The following is a 20,827-nucleotide window of genomic DNA, read 5'->3' as shown; positions in this document are numbered from 1 at the left end:
ATCGGACGAAGACCTGGACCGGCAACAGGCCGGCCGGGGGCACCACGATGCAGTTGATCTTTCACTTTTCTTTCCTTCCCTGTTGTGTTCTCGGTTGTCCTCTGTCCGTGAAGGTCCCGTGCCAAGAGGTTCGGCCCTCTTGACTCGGATATCGTTTCGATGGCGGGTGATTCGCTGAATGAAATGCGCGCACCGGATCCCGGAAAATCCGATTCAACAATGGCTTCTGCAGCTAACGCATGTGTCTTATCTGCGATGAGCCTTCGCGAGTAGGACTGTGTGTGTGTGTGTGGAGGGAGGGCTTTTGCTTATGGACGCCTAAGAACGTGCCGGTTCGGAAGGTCTGAAATCGGTCTAAATCTGATAAGACAACCGGAGGTATGTGCCGTAATTGCGTTGTGCAAATGCTTTATTGTTCTTTGGAAACATTGTTGAAACTGATCGTGTTGATGCACACTGTGAGTAAGATTAAACATGCTCCAAGTGTACGAGGTTTATTTCTTATAACATATTAAATTCAGTTTATATATTTTATAGATCAATTTATATAATATCCCAACATCAGTTAAACGCTTTTTACAGGCTTTCTTTTACCTCAATGATATCCTCAAGTATACATATAAATGCAGAAAACAGTGTAGTGAGAAATCCGAACAGACTCGTGAGTAATAATTCGCAGATTCTCAACTCTGGTCATCTCCGGCGGCAGATGATCGCCGGATGCCTGAAATACAACGAACACAACGCGAGTACGGATATATCGCGTAAAACAACAGTGGGCAGGAACCGAGGGCGGAGTTGCCTTGTTTATCTGTTGCATTTAGTGAAGTGTTCCGTCTTGCTGCTTCTTCGGCTGGCCAGGAACGGCTGCCCAGTGGGGAACACCGAGGGCACACGTACATAGGTACATGAGTACATGTGTTGAAAGACTGTTGTATTTTGGTCGGGTTTTTTATTGACACATAACTGTGGCAGATAGTATGGGACCCAGGTTAACAATGAAAGATGTGTTTGGTAATTAATATTATTCTTATTATCACATAAACTTACTTAAAAATGGACTTTTTTAAAAAGCATTTGCTCTTTCAAAATAGCTAAGGATCGTTTTCAAGGAAGTGTTTATTCGGCACGCACTGTAACCAGCATTTGTGAATCTCGAACCAGTCTCGAAATCCTTGCTACGGCTCCATGTCTTATGACCGTATCCCGATCGACCGAGGACAATCGAGCCTGGTCGAGGGCATCATCACGATCATTGCCATAATCATTGTTGAACCGGCGAGACCTCGAAGACCCTCCGTAGAGGTGGTTCCGACCGACTTCAACGCCACCTCTGATGCCGCGCCCTATTAACCGAACAAAGGGTGCTCGATCGCTTACGGACCCAGCAAACTGACCTTCGCGCGTGAAGCATCGTTTCGCGATCGTGATCAACGCCCGCCTCAGACGCCCGCGCTGCCGATAGGCCCTGATGATGATGATGATGGGCCGAAGAGTTCGTAATCTTCAGCGCATTCGGTCTCGCGTTGCGTCGCACTTTTGGCGAATTCCCATTTCGATTGGGATTAAGATTTTTTTTTCGCTTGTTGTTTCTCTCTCACTCCTTATTTTGTTGTCGCCCGTGTTTTGATGATGGCGGATGTAGTGTAGTGGTTTATATGATCGTTCCTTTTTTATCGTTTTGTACGGGCATGCGTGCAGCAGTCCTTCCTTCGCGCATTGGTTCACGCTAACTAGTACTCCTACGCGCACTTTTTTGTTTGTTTGAGACGTCGCTCCTTTACCACCGATCGGATGCGAGTAAAACCGGACTCCGAAAAAAAAAGTGTTAAGAAGGAAAGGAAAACGGGCAAGAGAGCGGGCTGGGCGAAATTTGTGTTCACCATTAGTGTTGAAAGTGCAAAAGTTTCATTGCTTCGCGAGGGCTACCAATCCTGTGGCGAGGATCCTTAGTTCGAGCGACGGCAAACAATCGCGCGCGAATAGTGGGCGTAATTATGGTACGAATTAATTGAACAAGATTCATATTTGTTGTACTCTTGGGAAGCTTATGAGTATTGATTTGAAAAATATTGATATTGAATTTATTTATTTGGTTCTATTATTCATTTCTAAATCATCTTAAAGATTAATTTCCTTTTTTCTCTTTTTTCTTGATACAATTCTAAATCCTATTCACTTATGTCTTACCTCGCCGTTCTCGAGAAACGTGTCCAGCACAGTTACTTGAATTTGCATGAAAAAACTCTCCGCCTTAATTCAATTATTGTCAATTGAAGTTGTTTGACATTTATAGCTTGCCTTTCGTTTTAGGCACGTTTACAGCGTACCAGTTGACATTTAAATTGTAGCCGGGATGGGTCGAGTCGCTTCCAATACAGCTAGCGTATGGCGACGTTTAATGCGTACATAAATTACCCAAATGCTATAAAAATTTAACATGTCGTTGCATTTAGGGTCAAAAACCCATCACGCACATGATGAGATTTGTTAGCTTCATTGAGAATGGATCCCAGTGTTTGTTTAAGCGAGCGGTAATAATGAAACCAAAGTACTTTTTTAAGATTTTTAGTTGGTGCGTTGCGCCGCTTTAGCTTTAGCTGTTACATTTGAATTTATGACGTATTTAATAAGTATTTTTTTAGTAGTGTCAGTTGTAACTACAACTTTGGCATCTTCTCAATCGAAGCTAAGTCAGTGCGAATTAATTCTCAATCGCAAAATTGCTCCGACAATCAAACCAAAATTTCATACATCCCCCTTTGCGTTTTGCGGCTCGATAGAATTATACTTCCATGTCCACACCCTTCGAGCTACCGATCGATTAATTGACTGCAAGCATAACTGTCGTGCAGACCGGCGGCGGACAACATTTCTTCACCGTGTTGTTCCTTTGCGGTGTCATGTACGGGAGTCAGCCTTCCACTGCCATCATCATCATCATCATCACCATCGATCGCCAGTTGGCAACACATATGGATGGCGAAATTAACAACTGTTGCCACACTTCGCGCGACGCTTTTAATTCCTTGCGAGGGGAATTGTTTCGCCGTGTCTGTGTGAAACCGCATTGCACTCGATTGAGATTGTGTGTGTTTGTGTGGTGTTTTTTCGCTCATTCGCCATCCCTTTGCACCTTGTCAACGTGTATAAGGGACGGCGATGCAATTATTGCATTTTGTCGCCTTTCATGGCACGTGCGTTGAAAGTAGTTAATACGATTTGGAATGGGACCGTGAATGTTTGCGGTGGAAAACAATAAGAAGAAGAAGAAGAACCACCATTCTGGTAGGGTTTAAACAAATCGAAGATTAAATATCACCACCACCAGCCAAAGGATACTTAAGCAAAGCAAATAATAGTTGAATTTTCCTTCCCAGCAACTCGAGCTCGGTGGACCGGTAAGGAACCGCACCTGAGAAAACGAAGTCAATAACCGCAATAAAAGTACGTACTCGGTGCTCGGTAGGGTGCGCAATCAATCCCGTGATTGGCGTAAATCAATTAACATTCCATCACACGCCACATACGCGATGCGTGCAGTAATTGCAAAGTCCTTCTCGGGATGGTTGGGAACGGGGAAAACGCGTCACATTCTGCACAAGGTGAAAGCATTCGGGAATGGGAAATGCACCCCACGGGTATGGAGGGTGCCAAAGCATCCACAAGACATAAATCTGATTGGTTGAGCAGGAAGACATCGTTTTATGGTATCAATATTTGCTGGATGTAAAGATTGATTCCGCACAAGTTTTGTTTACTGATTTATTGATCAGTTGTAGTTAATATTGTACCGAATGGAATGGCCTTCGTTTGGAAGGTTTGATGTGAGATTTAATTGTAAGAAAATTGGTATCTTTACACTAGATTTTATGGATTTACAACGACGCAATTAGCAGGTAAACAGTTATTTTATGCTGAAAGGTTCTGTTGACGACCTAACGACCGCTTATGGTTATGCCCGTCATTTCTGGCTTACTAGACTTAATGATACCACGTAGTTGGATAGTCAATCCTCATTACGGGGGAACGTTCCGGATGGGATTTATCCGGCCCTGCTAAACAATATTATATCCTTTTGCGGAGTAACTTATCAACAAGATATACCTTAAGAAAGAAGCCCTGGAACTAGACTAAGGATTAGGGATTACTAACCTATTGATAGTAGATTAGCGAGGATTTAAATTCTGACAAGGACTAAAATACATCTTACGAAGGCTAACTAAATATTTTCCTACCTTAAAATTCTACAACAATACGTCCGTAAACAGTTAAGAGAACTCGTTTTGCCATATCGATGTCGAAAAGATCTGTATAGCCCATAATGCACCACCCAAAGTCACGTCCCTTTTCACCGTGCGTTCCACACCACTATTCCTGCTTCCTTCATTAATTATAGCCTGTCCGACTGTCCGTAACTGTAACGTACAACTAGTGATCTTGTGCTGGAGGGTGCTATTACTCCCGCCAATAAAGCACAGCATCAGATCAGCCGCGAGTTGCGGGTAATATCTCGCATCTGATATCATTTAATTTACGCACTTCGATGGATCTCACGAATAAGGAGCGATGAATCTCCCTCCTGCGCTGCAGGATTGATAGATGTGCCTTCCCCACGATCGATCGATCGAGGTTGATGGTGAGGCTACATCGAATCGAATTGCGCCTCGGGGACCGTAAATCACGCATCTATGTTACCGGTTCGCTTAATTACTACGTCGACTGGAATGCGCACGATATTGCAATTATGATGCAGCTGCTGCTATGCACGTATGCACCTTTGGCTGGGTGCATACACATGGACATTCTTAGCCTAAAATTAAGTGCAACCAACCACCGGCACGATAACCGCAGATCGACATTTTCCGAAGGCGTTTAGCTGGAATTTTGTACCACACTTCGAAAGGTCCAATTAACGAGCGCTCGCCGGGAAAGAGTTTGATTGCTTCCCATTGATTCTCTAATCTGGTGACCAGGAATTGAACACCCGGAGCAGCGAGGAAAAGAAGTCATCATTAGTGGTATCGTTCGCTGACCTTCGCGAACCGCATATGATTGAATGTTTATCAATCAAAGGTGCACACGAAATGCGATGGAACGGGAAAACGCATAATCGAGGGAAACTGGAAGAATGTTAATGCCGTTCGCATCGGGACCGGTTCTCTCACACCTGCATCAATTGAAGATAAACGCAGCGGTCTATCATAATGCGGAGTCTTCAATCGGACATTGAGGTTTGCTGCTTCTCGTGTGCTGATTGAATGGCTCTGACGATCCAGTGCTGATTTCATCCAGTCCCGAGTCCATTCCAGACTGACCATTCGAACGTATTGCCAATTTATAAAATATCCATTTCGCAAGGGTGTGCGCACACACTCGGTGTGAAACGTGGTAGAATGAAGCGGAATGGTGAGACAAAATCGGATGCCATCGACATACCAATCGAACCGTAAACGAAAAAAGGAACACGATTTGCTAATTTTTGCCAGCCACAAAACAACGGTTTACCTCAGGCCGGTAGCGTAAAATATTAATGACCGTGTGAAGAAAGTCTTTTACGGCCGGCTACTGGGGGTTTTGTGTGTGTGTGTAGCAGTCGTCATAGCAGAAGCCATAGTGAAGCAGTCACAATTAATATTCATAACGCGAAAAAGCCGCCCATTTGTACATGTGTGCGCATTTGCTAATGACACTTTGTTTTAGTTGTGGTGTGTTGTGTCCTTCTTCCTATGGACGATGGATCTGGAGGAGTGCAAACTGTGAGAACCACTTTAACCTCATTGCATGATGAGTGAAGAATAATTTTATTGGAACGGTAGTATGAAAGCAACAGAAGTGTTTTATCTTTATCGGTTAAAGGCGCCAAGTTAAATGAAGAATTTCATATCAAAGACAATTTAAATGTGAAATTGGTAAAAATAATTGAAAGTTGTTGTACAAGGAAAGTACCCAGTAATGAACAAACCTATCCGGGCTCTGTTAAACATTGAATTAAACAGTCTCTTTCTCTATTTGGTCTAACGACCTCTTAAGGTCTTGCTTGCTATTTCTGGCTTACGAGACTTGTTGCTACCACGTAAATTTATAGTCTGTCCTCGCTAGGACAATCCGGATGAGAGTCCAGCCATATGAAGACCGGCGCCGTTGTCACCTCTTACCGCCCTAAATTGAATAGTTTCAGGATGAAAATGCTTGATTCTGCTGCACATATTCAACTCTTCGGTACATGCTCATACCAGCGGAGCAACTTAGAAACGCCCAGGAAGCTACATTCCCTACTCGAAACTAGGGATTACCTCTCAGAGAAGAAGAGATATTTCATAAAATTGGAGCAGCTTGTTGTGCAGGTGATATTACTTGATATTACTCTTAGCTAGATAGTCAGTCCCGAATACGAGAAGGTGGTCTGGATGAAATTTGGAATCCTTCGTCGTTTCGTGTGAAGACCGGCACTGCTATCGTCGCTGCCACCGGACCGCCCCAAACCTATCCGGGCTCTGTTGAACCTTGAGTAGAACAGTATCAAAATGAAAATTAAGAATTATGTTACACATTTTCAACTCTATTCAAGTTGCAGTACAATGTTTTAGGTATTTCTGGATAGAGATAAGTCTCAAGAAGTTTTAGAAGTAGTTGTTGAGATGTGCAGTGCGCGCTCATATCAGCGGAGTTACTTAGGAAGGCCTATGAAGCTGGCTCTACTTGTTCTTCTTCTTTGTGACTACAAGGAGCACCTAGTCAGTTTGTAACTTTTAACCAGTTCTGCACAATGGGAGGCGGTCTTGTACTTGATCATTCGTCTATTCCTGTGAAGACCGGAACCGCTATCGTCTCGGCTACTAGATCACTCCCGGGGACTGGAGTAACAACTATGTCAAAACTAAAGTATTTCGGTCCAAAAAAGTAAAGAAAACCTTTACCTAAGTAAAACATAGTTTAGTTTGATTGATCGTTCCGATACCGAGGAAACAGTTGTAACGCCTGATAAGATGAAAAAGTCCATGCCATGTCTGATCAAGATACAGTGTTTCTCAGGTAATATAGCAAGTGTGTCTCAATGTTTAAAATAGGGACGGGGATAGAAATATTCCATTTCTTCGGAACGGAACGGAACCAGCTTCTTTTTGGAAAGGAACGGAATGAACCTACTTTGAATTAACTTAAACGGGAACTAAAAATTGTGACGATGGGATCGCCTGGCGTGCAGTAGTTGACAGTGCACTTAACTACTTCTTAGGCCATATGCCTGCCATTTCTGGCTTGCCAGACTTATTGATACCGCATAGTTGAGTATGGGGAAAGGGCCCGGATGAGATTTGAACGCTGGTCCTGCCGCGTGAAAACCGGCGCCGCTGTCGCATCTATCACCGTGGCGTCCTATTGATCTTATAATATTGAGAGGACATATTGATGTTATAATAAAAAAAAAAATGCATTAATTTAATTAAGGAATTTTTTATATTTTTTTTTGCTGTAAGTCAGAAAATTAAAATCAATGTATTATATTAAAGCAATATTGTTCTTCTTGCATTGATTTTTCCATTTACCATTTAAACTAATCGTTACATTTACATATTTTTTTTTTTTTTTTATTCATAAAGAACGGCCTGGCCGTATTGCTATTACATTTACATATTTCTTCTAAAATTTCTCTTATTAATGGTTTAGTTATTAATTCCAAGTGAAACATGCCCTGTAATATAAAGCACTTGTACTTTTTTCCTCCTTCTGCTATTTTCTTTCGCTTATAATGGTCAGAAAAACTAAATTTCCATGCAACGGCGTTTGTTGCATGCCGCTCATCAAAATGCATGTTTCCGTTAAAAACAACAACAAAAATCGCTTCCCGAGACTATTGTTACCTTTGTGGCTTTTACTGAAATGTATCACCGCAAACGTAAACCCCCTTTTGCGAGGAACCGCTCCGTATGCAAAGTATCAATTAAAGCAACATTATGTCAATCAAAATTTTTCCAACCAGAAGCTGCTCGGAGGACAGATCAAATCGTCGAGCGGTTGGTCGAGAACTCCCCGCTTACCATGGGTCGTTGTAAAAGGCAACAGAAATGATCCACCGACGTTTTGACACACCGACCAACGTTGGAAACCACACACACGCACACACACACAAAATGGGGTCGGCTTTGTGGAGAAGACAAGCCCATTTCCTTTGAAGTGGTGGCATCCTTTCGGTGGTGGTTACCGGTTGCAGAACCAACAAGCAAAAAAAATATCCAACCAACTCAATGATGGATTTTTCCTGTTGTTAAGTGTGTGTTTTTGTTGACTATTGCACTGCGGTTTTCTTGTTGTTCTTTTGTGGTGGGTATGGTATGTACTCTGTAAAGTTTTCTGAACAAATGTGATTGCACAGCCAACCGCTCGAAAGGATCTGACCCGCCAGATCACGATTACACTTTCGAATGCTAATCAGCCGATCCCGAGTATAGGGGTAAAAGGGCCCGAGAAGTACGCGTCGGCGTTGTCCAGTGTTTCCTGTTCGGTTTTTGTGAGAAATCATAAATTGAATTCCATTGCAATCAATCTGTGCTGGGGTGGACAATGCAACGCAACATATTTTCCTCCCTTTGCGTTGGTTCGAACCATTCTCGTTAAACCAAGGAACGGTGCCGAAAGGGTTCGGACTGAAAGTAAGATTAATGGGCCCAACGCTGCACCATTGAACCATCGGTGGTGGTTCAGTATCGCTGGCGGTGGAGGACTCGCTCGCTTAAGAATGGACCTCTCGTGATTTTCTTCGAATGAAACCTTTCATTGATGACAACAACGCAGCGAGTGAATCAAGCGAGGTAACAGAGCAGGAGGTACCCATCGGCGGGCGGCTACAGGAAGCAAGGTCCCCCTTTTTCACAGTGGCCAGGAAGTGGCCGTAAAGTGGCTTTAGGTTGACGGTTTTTGCAAGTAGATGCAGCGAAAAAAAAGGGGGAACCGGCACAAGAAGATCACCCGAAATTGATCGCGAAATGCAAGCGCGCACCACACAATGCACACAGCATCGCATGCCTCTCTCTCTCCCGTGTTCGGTGATCTCCGGTGAAGTTGAATCAACAATGAGGCGGCCCAGGGTTTATTCGACGCTACAGGGCGACAACAATAAGCCGTGTACGGGATGGAGAAAAAGCAGCGCGAAACAAAAATCTCTCGTCCACACAACAGCAACACCACCGCTGGCATCCGCTAGCCGCGCTGATTCAAATGAATTTATGCAGTATAAATATTGAATGACCTCTCTGTTTGTGTGTCCAGGCCGCGCCCCGCGATGGGTCCAGTCGTGGAGTGTAAAATGTGGAGAGAGAAAAAAAAGAGTTGAACATTTAGAGTTGATGAGTGGGGAAGCGGTGGAACAGTTTTTTGGGGTGCCAGAGCAACGTCACCATTTTGTGACCAGGGTTCAGGGTGTCCTCACTCTCCCTTACTCACGCTCCATTTCCGGCAAAATCCCTGATGCTGTGCTTTGGGATTGCGGTTGGAACCACTGGAAAGACTCTCGATCTGACCGGTCTCCGAAGGCAAAAGGGTCCCAACCAAACGGGGGTTGACAAAAAGGGCCGAAAAGAACAAACAGCATAAATAGCCAACGTATAACAGCAACAAGGGCCTTGGCGGTGGGGTTGGACCAAAGCAAAGAAACACAAAAAGCAGAATATGTAAGAAACGACACGTTCTTCCAGATCAGCTCCGGTAATAATCTGCAAACAAAGGAACAACTAGCGGGCGAAGCGTTGGGTGGAGGATCGACGATGGAAAGCCGGAATAACCAATCGCAAATAAAAGGACACAATCGCGACACAAGTGCGGAGTGCAGGGAGGACGAGCAGTAGTTGACATTTAGGCGCAAAAAAACGTACTCTTCGCCGTTGCTTCATGCCGCCCGTGAACGATCTTGTGGTGGCACCATTTGTGAAAGAATTTTAGTGCGCGATGGTGTGATAAAATATTTCTACCAAACACACACACACACACACACTGTTCATTGTGGTATGTGCTGGAAATAGAGTGAGATCCGCAATCATGCCGGAGGATCGAATAGATGCTGGTTGGCGCCATTTCCAGCCAAACTATCGGTAAGCTCGTTTGAAGCGTTTGTACGCCAACGATTGAGGTGGCGTGTGAAGCGTGGATTCTCTTCGCACTAATGCATTAACTTTGTGGTGCATGGAGCCGTTTCGATTGCCGTGTTCGTTTATGCAGCGAGATACAATTTAATCAAAGGGCGCCTAGCGGAAGATCGGCACAAAATGTTGCCGGGATATGGACTATTTTATACGTAAAGGAAGACAATGGTCCATAATTTTCCCGATCGCACATAGCAGCTAACAAGGTTCTAGGAGAGAAGTACCTTTTATTTATGGCTCATTGATCACACGCCTGAAGCATTATGCAGTTCTGGGCGGAGGATAAATCATTTGATGGTCTTTTTTTTCCCTATCCGATTGCAACAAAGTTCAAACTCGAAAAGGGATTCTGAAATCGATGGCTTTGCATAAGTGCTCTCTAAATCGATACCAACTTAATATAGGTAATCGTAATGGCTGTAAATTAGTGCTTTTTATATTTTTGCAAATTGAAAACAATCTTTAAAAAAATAATTATTTATTTATTATCAAGAAAGATCACGATATTCATCACAAGTTTACAGTGCAGCAGACCGGTGCGTATTATTAAGCGAATAAATCTCAAAAAAAAAAAGATGCCAAAGGGTCGAATGGCAACGATACTGGGACCCATTAATAAGTGAAAAAATATGTGTAAAATGGCAATGAAAGTATATCCAGCGTTTTTGAAACAGATTTAAATAAGCTGTTCCAATGATTTAAATATGATAATGTGCCAATTTCCGCTTAAGAATTGCTTTCGACGCTGATGAAACACAGCGACAGATAACCCATGTTTGTTTTCAGAATCGCAGTCTGATGTCCCTTTGTTAACGCATTGTGTTAAATTCTAGCTAAAAATCAACGAAAAGGCATAATGACACACTAAGTCTAAGCCTTTAGGACCCATTGATTCATCTGTTTTTGCTACAGAATTGTTGGATAAGGTCGTCGGATAGAATCAGATAAATTTGATCAATCAATTTCATCGCACTTAGGAGTATCTTCAAACGACAACGCGTTCACCAAATAACGACCAGTGAATGTTTATTTTGAGTGATTGTCAGATGGATGGACTTCGTCTTGGACATGATCTGCGAGTTTCTTTTTTAATAACAATGTCCATCTTATGCAGGACATACATGAATATTAAAACTTTGGATATACTGTGATCTCTAGATCAAATTAAGATTACTATCTTAGTTCCTTATCAGTTTCTGCTGCAAGCGTTACACAATACTTTAGAGGGTCCACAAAATATCCTCTATCAGATAAGTTCTTCATTCTCCAGAAATGCGAAAGTTTTACCAAAACTAGAAGCAAATATGATCGTTGCATTTAGAGACTCTTGAAAAACTGTTTTGCTCACGGATAAAACTCATAGGTTGTAAAGGTCAGTTGCAGTTCTTTAACCGTCTTGCTGAATTTTGCTCCGTATCGAATACAAACTTTGTTTTATTTTTATGTACGGCTAAGCATAGCTGATGAGATGGCTAGGTCACAGCATGATAAATACTCCAAATCCATCTATTTTTTATAATTGTATTAGATAGAATTGTTCCTTTTTTATACAATTAGAGCGATATGGCAGATTTATTTTTGCACTATATTCGAAAATCGAACAGGACATGCCTCGGATAAGCCAAAGAGCAATGTGAAAATGCATTTGCGACTATAATACGAAAAAGGTGCACATAATGCGGTGACGAGGCATCATACTAAACAGTAAATAATGGAAAATATTTAACAACTGTTAAAAGCTGACTGGGACTCTTACGCACGCAACTTTCAACAACAAACACCTACACACAGAAACAAAAGCCACAGGTGCATAAGCAACAGTGCGTCCGATTATACAACCGGCTGGCGTAACTAATTGCCTGCCTGCCATGCGGTCGCAGCCAATCATTCTACCACTAACGGAAGCATTTTAGTTGCAAAAGAAAAGCTACCGGGAAAAAGGCGAGGAGGGGTTAATTCCTAGCAGTTAACCTATTACCTCATACGACAGTTGTCAACTGCGCCGCATAGAGAGGTGCAACCGTGACATGCGATCGGAATGTGTGTTTTACGTTAAGGAAGCAAATCATCCTCTCTCCAAACCGTTCAAACCGCTGAATGCATGCATGCAGTGGTAGTGCATCGTGTAGATAACGAGGTTCGATGCCCATTTCTAACCACAAGTTCCACCTCACTGCCTTATTCATGAGTAAGTACCCATGAGAAATGGAAAAAACTTGCTCCACACTGACAGAGTCCACCTATCGATCGGTATTTAAATTAGGGATAGGGGATTCAATTATGAATTTAATTTCCTACAATTTATGTGTTGCCTCTTGTCGCCCGCTTTGTGTGGTTGACATATCGGGAAATATGATGAAAATTATAGTTTCATTGTTTTCGGATGGCGTAGTCCGTTTCTCTTCTCTTGTTTTTAGGTTTACCATAATCAATTGAGGTTTTTCTTTGCCGTTTCACAGTCCGGGCACAATGACGATAACGCAACCGACTGCCCAATCGATCGATGGTGATAGCATCTTCAAAAAAGGAACCATGCCTTAAACCATGCAGATCAGCCTATAAACACCAGCATCAAAGCGTATCATAACCCCTTAACTTTATCCTGCTTTTCCTCCCCGGTTCGAACGCTTTAATCGGTGTAAAGAGAGTGATCATTATTATGCTTGGGGTGCTCGCGCTGATCGTCCCGCAGCCGGTCCGCGAGCCGGTCGAGCCTGGCAGACACGACGACAATAATCATTACGATCACCATCATTATTAGCATGCGTTTGCGTTGCAGGATTATTTACTTCAAACTACGTGTGTGTGTGTGTCCTCGATTATCGTTTGGCGCAACAAAAAAATCTCTTCTCAACGGCTGCTGACGTTACCTTCTCGATTTTCGTGCGGGAGAAAACCGCCACCAGCGGGGACGAATATATCGGCCCAAAATCAGATAGCGCGATGATGAATGGATGCGAGTTGGCAATCAAGCGATCGCTTGCACACCCCATAATGAACATCATTGTAGGAACAATTAGCACGACCGCAAGGACGAAGCCCTCCTGCGATCTTGCGGTGCCTGATTTTAAGAACTCAAACGAGAGAAAAAAAAAACGAACGACTCAAAGCGACGAACCTCACCTGCGCTGGATCGTTCTGCGGAGCAAATCGTTCATGGAGCGATTCCGATTATCCCGGATGGACCGGATGCACCGGATTCCACACTGGCCTTATCCTTTTTTTCCCCTGATTGTGGAGTAGTATATGGAGAAGATTTTTATTATTATCATTACTATCATTATTGTTGTTTGGCCCTTTCTGCAACACTCACCACACTGTGAGGTGGTGGCTCATCGGTGTGTGTGTGTGTTGCTGATCGATTTAGCTGGCAGCTAAATAAAATACACCTCGGAGGACCCCAAACGCTAACATTGCGCAAAGGACGAAACGAAAAGTGATAGGCAGTAGGGGGTGAAGCAACAAAATTGCCCAACCATCCAACCGAGGTGTGCGAGTAAAGAACAAATTTGTCGTACGACTGGCCCGGGAAGAACCACCACCACCACAATCTGGTCGAATTGGACGAGCTGGTTTTAGCTTGTGTTTTTGATGGGCGAAAATTATGGTTCAAAGTTTCACCAGCAATCGCAGCCGTGAGCTGCAGGAAAATAGTTTAAACCTTACCGGCCAGCAAAGCCCTTCATTACCCTTTCGATACCTTGCAGCAGCAGCACCGTGGAGCAGTGAGCGAGAGCAATCGGTGTCGGATGTGGAAATTATTACGTATTGGATTTTTATTTTCAATTTAAGCTTTAATGATTGCTCGGTTTCGTGTTCATCCTTAATCAAGCCATGCGAAGAAGGAGGGGTTTAGCAAGGAATGGGCAAAAAAAAACTGTAACGCGCGTTCCAGTAAAATCCATAATGCACACCATCGTTGGATATTTGCTTGTGCCGCGAAAGGGAACGAACAAAAATCTTCCTGCATCCGTCCGCATTGGTGCTCTCGTGTTGTGGAGCTAAATTATAATTTAAAAATCCCGCGAAGAAGAAACATTATTTAAATTCACCTTTAGGGCTCAATTAAATTAAGCTTGCGATCGACCAAATACTTATCGCTGGCTATTGCCTTGTCTTTTTCGTCCCTTTCCAGACCAAACCGATTATAGTAGAGCCGATCGATTTCGAAGCGTTTGTGTTGAAAAACAGGACCCTGATACAGAACGACCCGCAGCGAGAGTTGCTGCTCTACCCAACGGATGACGTATCGGTATGTGGTTGATTCCGTTGCTGTGTGCTTGTAATAAATCGAATTTCCATTTCCCCGTGCCCATCGACAGGAGATTCTACAGCCAAAGAAGTTTCGCACCGTGCACAGTAACATTCCCGGTCACGTGTCGGCGGTGACCAGCACCAGCAATGGCTCGAGCAAACGGGGCGGCAGCAGTGAAAGTGGTTCGGCGTCCAGCAGCCAAAACGGTACACCGACCAGCAGCATTCGATCACAGTCGTCGGTGTCGGCAGGTTCCGGCGTGCCGATGGTTGGCGGGCTGTTGCTTACCCGACAAGCGCTGCACACGTACGACTCGCCGAACCATCTCATCCATTACAAGTACAGCAAGTATGGTGGGACATGCTACGATCTGCCACGGTAAGAATTCTTGCACAATATGAAGCATTGAGCGAAAAACCATCCGAAATTGAACCTCGCGGGATCCGAATAAATCGGTTTATGATCGTTGGATCAGTTTGAACTTATTTTTCCCGCGAATACCTGCTTTTCCTATCAAAGTAGGCTTTGCCAAAATTTTGTTTATTTTTTGTGAATACGTTATTTTTAAATCCCCCCCTTAATTTGAGTCTGTTGAACCCAAAATTAACCCACCGTTGAATTACCACTTGCCTTCGACCACTTTCCGCAGAATGTCACCGTCGGAAGAAATGCGCGAAGAGGTGTACGAGATCGACACGGATCCGGACCGACTGGACGAACAAATGACACGCTCCCAGGCGGACACGATCGCGAAGCAGGGCTATCTGTTCAAAGGTCCGGACACCAACTCGGACCGCATGTTCGCCCACATCGGGTCAAAGTCGTTCAAGAAGCGCTACTGCTATCTGCGGCAGGAGATCGACGGCACGTACATCCTCGAGCTGCACAAGGACGAGAAGCAGTCGGAAGCGAAGGCCACGATTGTGATGGACTTCTGCACCGAGGTGGTACCGAACCCGAAAAAGGGTCGCTTCTGCTTTGAGCTGAAGATGAAGATGAACGAAGGTCAGCACGGCAAATCCGTCACGTTGGCAGCGGACGACGAGAGCGAGATGGAGGACTGGCTGCGCAAAATCTCGTCCGTGCTGCAGCAGAACAAGCTGCAGGAGGATAAGCGTGTGGCGTCGCTGGAACGGACAGCTGCCCCTCCGCTACCAGCCAGCCCGAGCACGATGCAGTACGGCACGCTGAAGGGACTAGAGCAGAGCATGAACCCGCAGCTGAATCGGTACGCGCGGGAAACGGATCAATCGATCGCACAGGCACGGCGCGACAATCGGAAACGGCTCTTCGGTGGCCAGCAGCTGCTGTACCTACAGTCGGGCGCAAATGTTGGGCCAGGAATGAAAGCAGCCTTATCGGCCATCGGTGGTGGGACGGCGGCCGGTTTAAGCAAATCGGAAGCATTCATCGAACCGTACCGGGTGCAGTTTGGGCAGCGGATCTTGATCAAGTGTGATTCGCTGCGCTTCCGATTACTGGGCCCGATCGATGGTGTGGATGGACCGCCGCCGCCGGATTCGGAAGCACCGCTCTGCCAGGTAGGTTTGTTTTGTATTACTTCTTCTTTTCTTACCTCGAGAGGCCTGCCATAATTGGCTTCTTTGGCTTGAAACGATCCCTTGGTAATATTGGTATGTTATTTTAAAGGAGCTTTCAATTCTTGCTGCATAGAAATCTAAAACCAAGAAAATATCTTAAGACATCCCAAAGACTAAGTCACAGATTCCATCAAGGATCAGTTCATAGATGTTCATTTGATATCTTGAGGGGATCTCCGGGACCACCAAATTCTTCTTTCTTGGCCTCACGACTTTTTAATTCATGTCTGCTTATTAGACTTATTAGACTTTTGGCTCGTCTAATTTTGGCTTATTAGACTAAGTAATACTACCTATTTGGATAGTCAGTCCTCAGTATGGGAGAACGGTCCAGATAGGATTTGAAGCCCCGGTCCAGACTACGACCGGATCGTCCGGATATTGAACCGCCATATTGAAATTTTCTTATAACGAAAACGACTTGTTAAACATTTTCTTCTGATGCCACTATCAATTTTTTTCAATATTCAATATTTTTCGACCCAATTCTTGACGTCATCTTAGTCAAAATTTGCCAAGTCATATTGAAGAAACAACCAGATTATCAAGACTGGTTAGCAGATCTCTCGTAGAGGAGAATTTAATTTAATAACTAAGATTTCTACACAATTCTTACACATTTTATCATATTGTTTTTTTTTTTTGTATTTATTGTAGTGTGTTAGTGATGAATTTATGTTACAATCTTTTTTGTGTTAATTACCTCAAACTCTGAAGAGATAGCCAAGATAGCCGCGTAGACATTAATATGTTGTTCTGACCAAGGATTCTGACCCTAAACAACACTTTTAAGCAAATTTTCGGATTTCGGGAAAACAAAATAACACACATTCAAAAGCTCTTAAACTATTCTTGTACGTATAATTTACTTTCAAGTACACGGTACATTTAAAATGAATCCTTTACAAATATGCATTCTTACACTGAGAGAGGCGTGATGAAAAATGCCAAAAGGAAGTTAAAACGGGGGGGATGGGAAATAGTAGCAGGGAATATCTGTCTGTAACACGAATGCAATTCCACCCCCATCGCGTCACCACCCCTCTCTAATCGTCCGTCATGACGTGAATTACAGCGTTCGGGTGAATCTTCAACTCCAGCAGCGTTTTAGAGGAATCGAGCGCGGACAGATCTGATTTGATGGCCTGACAGAAGAACCGCACGTCGACGGCGGCGGCGTCACTTGGATGGCGATGCTTTTCGTACTTCTGTCGCAACTTTGCCGTTGCTTGTTCGAGTGTCCGGGAGCTGCGGAAGAACAGTCGTTCCGTCACGTTGCCCGGCATTTTCAGCAGAATGCGCGTCTTCTGATCGGGCGTTAAACTTGATTCCGAATCGGAGCTCAGCACTTTCGACGGTTTCTCATCGTTCGCCGAACTTCTACTACCATCCGTGTCACTCTCCGCTTCCCAGGGGTGTGGTGCCGGTTCTGCTTTCTGCTTGGAGGAAGCATTTGTGCTGTTGCCTTTCTCTGCGGACGTTTCTTTCTGTTTCGCTGGTGAACCCGGTGCCGATGTAGCCTGCTTCGGGCCATCCGTCACAGTCTTACTGCTGCTGCTGTTGCTACTGTTGCTTGTAGCACCGCTACCGACAGTGACCCGTGGCCGAACCGTTTCCTCACCGTCACTTTCGCTGTCCGTAATTTCCTGAAAGTCATCCTCGTCGTCATCGATTACCGTGAGCCACCGGTTTCTGCTCGAACCGGCTGTGCTGGACGACTGTGGTTTGGAACTGCTACTGTGCCCTGTGCTGCTTCCGGCGCCATACTGGGCAACACTTCTCGATCCACCGTTCGAAGACGTCGAGGGACCACCACCCATGCCGAGCTGATAGTCTCTGCTTAGGTCAATCTCCTTCCCGTGCGGAGATTTGCTTTCCACCAGAAATGCTTTGAGCGTTTCGAGGAAGCGGGCCGGCGTGAGATCGTTGCCGGACAGATTCCGTACCTCTTCACCGGTCCGCGGGTCGATCATGCCGATGTACGGCTCCGAGCGCACCTTGTAGAACGTCTTGAACTTTGCCCCGTCAGTGGTTTTGTTCGACTGCTGCCAAAACACCAGATGGTGGCGCATGAAATCTTTCAGCTCCGCGTCCGACCATAGATCGCGGTTTAACGTTTGACAGCTAAAGTTCAGATCGTCCTGCAAATTGACCAGCAACCATCGATCGACCGAATTGCCGTGTCGCTGTGCAAGATCAAATCCACCGGAAAATAGAATATCGAACGGTGGCATAAAGAGCGCCTCCAGCCGGGTCACCTTCTTGGCGGATGGGCCTTGGCCCTGCTGCATCAGCATCTGTTCCTGGATGCGCCCTTCGAGCTCAAAGTTACGAAAGGGAACTTCGGTAATGACGGCCGCACGGCGCTTCCCAATCCGCGCACGGTTCATTTCGATTTGCGGAAGCAAAATCTCCGTCTTGCGAGGTATCGGAGCACGCACATTGTCGTCGTCGTCTGCTATCACGCGGCTCGCTGGTGCGGAAGATGGACCAGATCCGCTATCATCGTCATCGATCACGACGGCCGGTTCCGGGTTGAGAATGCCCTCGGGATTCTCGTAGAATGCGTTGATTGCACCTTCCAGGTTACCATTGTACGCCGTCAGAAGGTTGGTAGCTTGGTCCTCTTTCAGACCGGTTATTTCTACCAGTGCTTTAACATTATCTTTGCTAGCCATCTGAAACAACAAGGCACAAGGCGCGTATGGGGCACGTTAGAAAATAGTTGGTACGAGCAGCAAGAGAAATCATATTAGCTTACCGCTTGTTTCGTAGCATCGGCAGCAGCAGCAGAAGCGAGCAGACAAGCAGGAACAGTGTATCGAAGCTGTAAATGGCTATTTATGTTCGTTTCCAAATGCGTCCACCCTATGCCACCGTTGATGAATGGAAGTTCAGACGATATAATACTGCTTTTCTCACTCGATGTTCAGTAAATTTACACAATCAAGAATCACAAAACTTTCTTCCTCAGCGCTCGGGACCGGACCGCTCGTAGCTCCGTTTTTTATCGAGTGCAAACGAGAATCACACACTGCTGTACGTTCTCCGTGCGTGACGGCTCGGTGCTGGATGTTTCCCGTCTAGGAAAACATCGCACTTCGTCTGAATCGTTCTGGAAAACCAATTTCACTGCACCGACACGCTGCGCTGACTATTTTTCCACCTTATTTTGGCGTGAAACAAACCGACTCCGACATCGGCAGGAAAAAAGTGACGGCCACAATGACAGCTACAACGCGCGCGCCATTCGAGCGCGGCTACTCGACTGCTCGACTGTCACGAATTGGACTGCTCTCCCTCGCTCTTTCTAGTTCGTGTTCTCTGTTGCTCTTTGCGTTTCTGTCGCACTATGGGCTAATCGCACATTGGAAGTGGAGGAAACAAAATAAATTTCAAACAGTTTTGTGAATTGTTTCTCGGAAAAAAGATAATTTTATTTCTTTACTGTGCAATACAACAATAGATCAGAATCTAACGCCAACAAGTGATTTAAAATAACATGATCGATGAATCTCTTTATTTATCTCTTTATCCATCTTTATCTCTTCTTTATATTGAAACGGCTCTGTTTGCTTGTATAAATTGAGATTTGAACCTACCAACCATGCTATTTGGTCTTGGTCATGCCCCTAGAAATGCTTGCTCGTTGGAATGGGCCTTATCGATATCCGTGATGATGATGCTGATTGCAATTTTTAGACTATTCTTAATAAATGAAAAAAGGCGATGAAAGACAATTTTTGAATGAGAAAACTCAAATCTTCTAATTATAATTAATTTTTTTCAGATTGAACCATACCTCACAAGTGTGGCGCTATACGATGCTCGAGCAGGACGCAAACTGAGTGAAAATTTCTACTTTGACCTTAACAAGGACCACGTGCGAGAGCTACTCACCGGAAGCTGCAAATCCGAACGTCCACTCTGTGCCTCCCCGAAGGCAACGAACAAATCGCACCAAAATGGGAACGGCACACTGAAACCGGGCCGTGCCAAATGCGACACCAGTGACGAGCTACAGCTACATTCCGAAGCGGTCACCAAAGAGTGGTTGGGCCGTGCCAAACAGGCTGTCTTTAATGTTACCGTTCCGCACGCGGACATATTCATCGTGGTGCGTGTGGACAAAATTTTGCAGGGTGCCATCAATCCTTCCGTCGAGCCATATCTGAAGACTACCAAAGATCCGAAAGTGTTGTGCAAGCTGCAGAAGACGATCAAACAGTACGCGCAAAAGTGTGGCCACTATCGAATGCCGTTTGCGTGGGCGGCCCGGCCGCTGTTTCAGCTGTACAGCAACGATCTGGACACGTCGTACGAATTTCCGGCCATTTATCGGCAGGAGGGCGCCAAGCTGAAGGATGAGGAGCTGCTGAAGCTGCTGTCCGAGTACAGGAAACCGGATAAATTCAGTAAACTGACTGTGATACCGGGTTCATTGAAGATTTACATTGAAGCGTTAAACGAACTGCCCAACAGTAAGTAGCATGCGTACATTTTCTATTCAGGAACATAAAACCCTATCGCGTAACATTATATCTCTCTTCTCTTTAGACTGCCTTACCAACAGTTTGGTCCCGCTGAATCCATTCCCGATCCCACCAGTAGCTGACCCAACGGTAGAAGTGACGGAATTTGGCAACAATTCCGAGCAATACCTGCATCCCTTCGTCCACTTCGTGAACCACTTGTTTGTGTATCCGCTCCATTTGAACTACGATAGTCAGAAGATTTTCTCCCGAGCCCGGAACTTGGCTGTGATCGTAGAACTTCGTGATAGTGATACGGCCGAAGCAAAGTCTATTGAGGTAAGAATTTAGCAGTCGACTGCT

The 20,827-nt window shown here is 44.9% G+C and overlaps 2 protein-coding genes across 8 annotated transcripts in view; one reads left to right on the top strand and one right to left on the bottom strand.

Moving 5' to 3' along the window:
- LOC118514508 (dedicator of cytokinesis protein 11) overlaps window positions 1-20,827 on the top strand; it is an 84,379-nt gene that overhangs the window by 56,004 nt on the left and 7,548 nt on the right. For all 7 annotated transcript variants that reach the window (XM_036061447.1, XM_036061446.1, XM_036061445.1 and 4 more), the window contains 5 exons: window positions 14,272-14,388; window positions 14,459-14,769; window positions 15,041-15,932; window positions 19,783-20,473; window positions 20,550-20,803. In XM_036061447.1, coding sequence (XP_035917340.1) covers window positions 14,272-14,388; window positions 14,459-14,769; window positions 15,041-15,932; window positions 19,783-20,473; window positions 20,550-20,803 — 2,265 coding nt within the window. The remainder of the gene's footprint in view (window positions 1-14,271; window positions 14,389-14,458; window positions 14,770-15,040; window positions 15,933-19,782; window positions 20,474-20,549; window positions 20,804-20,827) is intronic.
- On the bottom strand, window positions 16,834-19,226 carry LOC118514547 (UBX domain-containing protein 7). The gene is made up of 2 exons (XM_036061538.1): window positions 18,754-19,226; window positions 16,834-18,670 (listed from the first exon to the last, which is right to left on the bottom strand). The coding sequence occupies exon 2, from the start codon at window positions 18,668-18,670 to the stop codon at window positions 17,039-17,041; it is 1,632 nt and encodes a 543-aa protein (XP_035917431.1). The 5' UTR covers window positions 18,754-19,226; the 3' UTR covers window positions 16,834-17,038.

The sequence above is a fragment of the Anopheles stephensi genome, chromosome 3 (genome assembly GCF_013141755.1).
Source record: "Anopheles stephensi strain Indian chromosome 3, UCI_ANSTEP_V1.0, whole genome shotgun sequence".
Lineage (NCBI taxonomy): Eukaryota > Metazoa > Arthropoda > Insecta > Diptera > Culicidae > Anopheles > Anopheles stephensi.
Note: the sequence above shows the minus strand (reverse complement) of the source record. Positions and strands in the feature narration are given on the sequence as shown.